The sequence below is a fragment of the Elephantulus edwardii genome, unplaced genomic scaffold (assembly GCF_000299155.1).
Source record: "Elephantulus edwardii isolate Elephantulus edwardi_28Jun2011 unplaced genomic scaffold, EleEdw1.0 scaffold00086, whole genome shotgun sequence".
Taxonomy (NCBI): domain Eukaryota; kingdom Metazoa; phylum Chordata; class Mammalia; order Macroscelidea; family Macroscelididae; genus Elephantulus; species Elephantulus edwardii.
The window spans coordinates 7,534,308-7,534,903 of record NW_006399836.1 but is presented as its reverse complement, the minus strand read 5'-3'; the positions used below and the strand labels follow the sequence as shown (position 1 = coordinate 7,534,903).

At 58.4% G+C, this 596-nt stretch overlaps 1 protein-coding gene across 1 annotated transcript in view; it reads left to right on the top strand.

Moving 5' to 3' along the window:
- Positions 1–399: 399 nt before the first annotated feature.
- Positions 400–596, top strand: part of GTPBP1 (GTP binding protein 1) — a 25,226-nt gene continuing 25,029 nt past the window's right edge. The window contains exon 1 of the mRNA XM_006890115.1: positions 400–591. Coding sequence (XP_006890177.1) covers positions 400–591 — 192 coding nt within the window. The remainder of the gene's footprint in view (positions 592–596) is intronic.

Below are 596 nucleotides of genomic sequence, written 5' to 3'. Positions count from 1 at the left end.
GGGAAGAGAAACGTTGTCATTATTCCTCTCCTTATTGGATGGCTATTGTGTCAGTCATCTGTTCCTTGGCTCCCGTTGGCGGGAAAGCTCCAGGCCGAGCGTGGATCCCGTACTGCCCCCTCCCAAGCGGGGATAAAGGCGCGTGACGTCTCCGACATTTGTTGTTGGGGTTTTGACTTATTAATTATTCATGAGGTACTTGAAAGGCCTGCCACGATTGGCGGTTGAGAGGCCAGGTCGTTTGTGTCTCCGCTGGAGATACGCTTCACCCTCAATTCCGCCGGCAAAGTTTTGCATAAATTACGCCAATAAGATGTGGGGCGGGGCCGTGCATAGATTAGGCAAATAAAACCGGGGAGGGAGGGGAAGCCGGCTACGAATTAGCCTAAGTTATTAAAGATGGCGGCGGAGCGAAGTCGCTCCCCGATGGACTCGCCGGTTCCAGCCTCTATGTTCGCCCCGGAGCCCAGCTTCCCGGGGGCGGTCAGGGCCGCGGCGGGCGCAGCCCGGCTCCACAGCGGCTTCGACTCGGACTGCAGCGAGGACGGCGAGGCGCTCAACGGCGAGCCGGAGCTGGACCTCACCAGTAAGGTAGG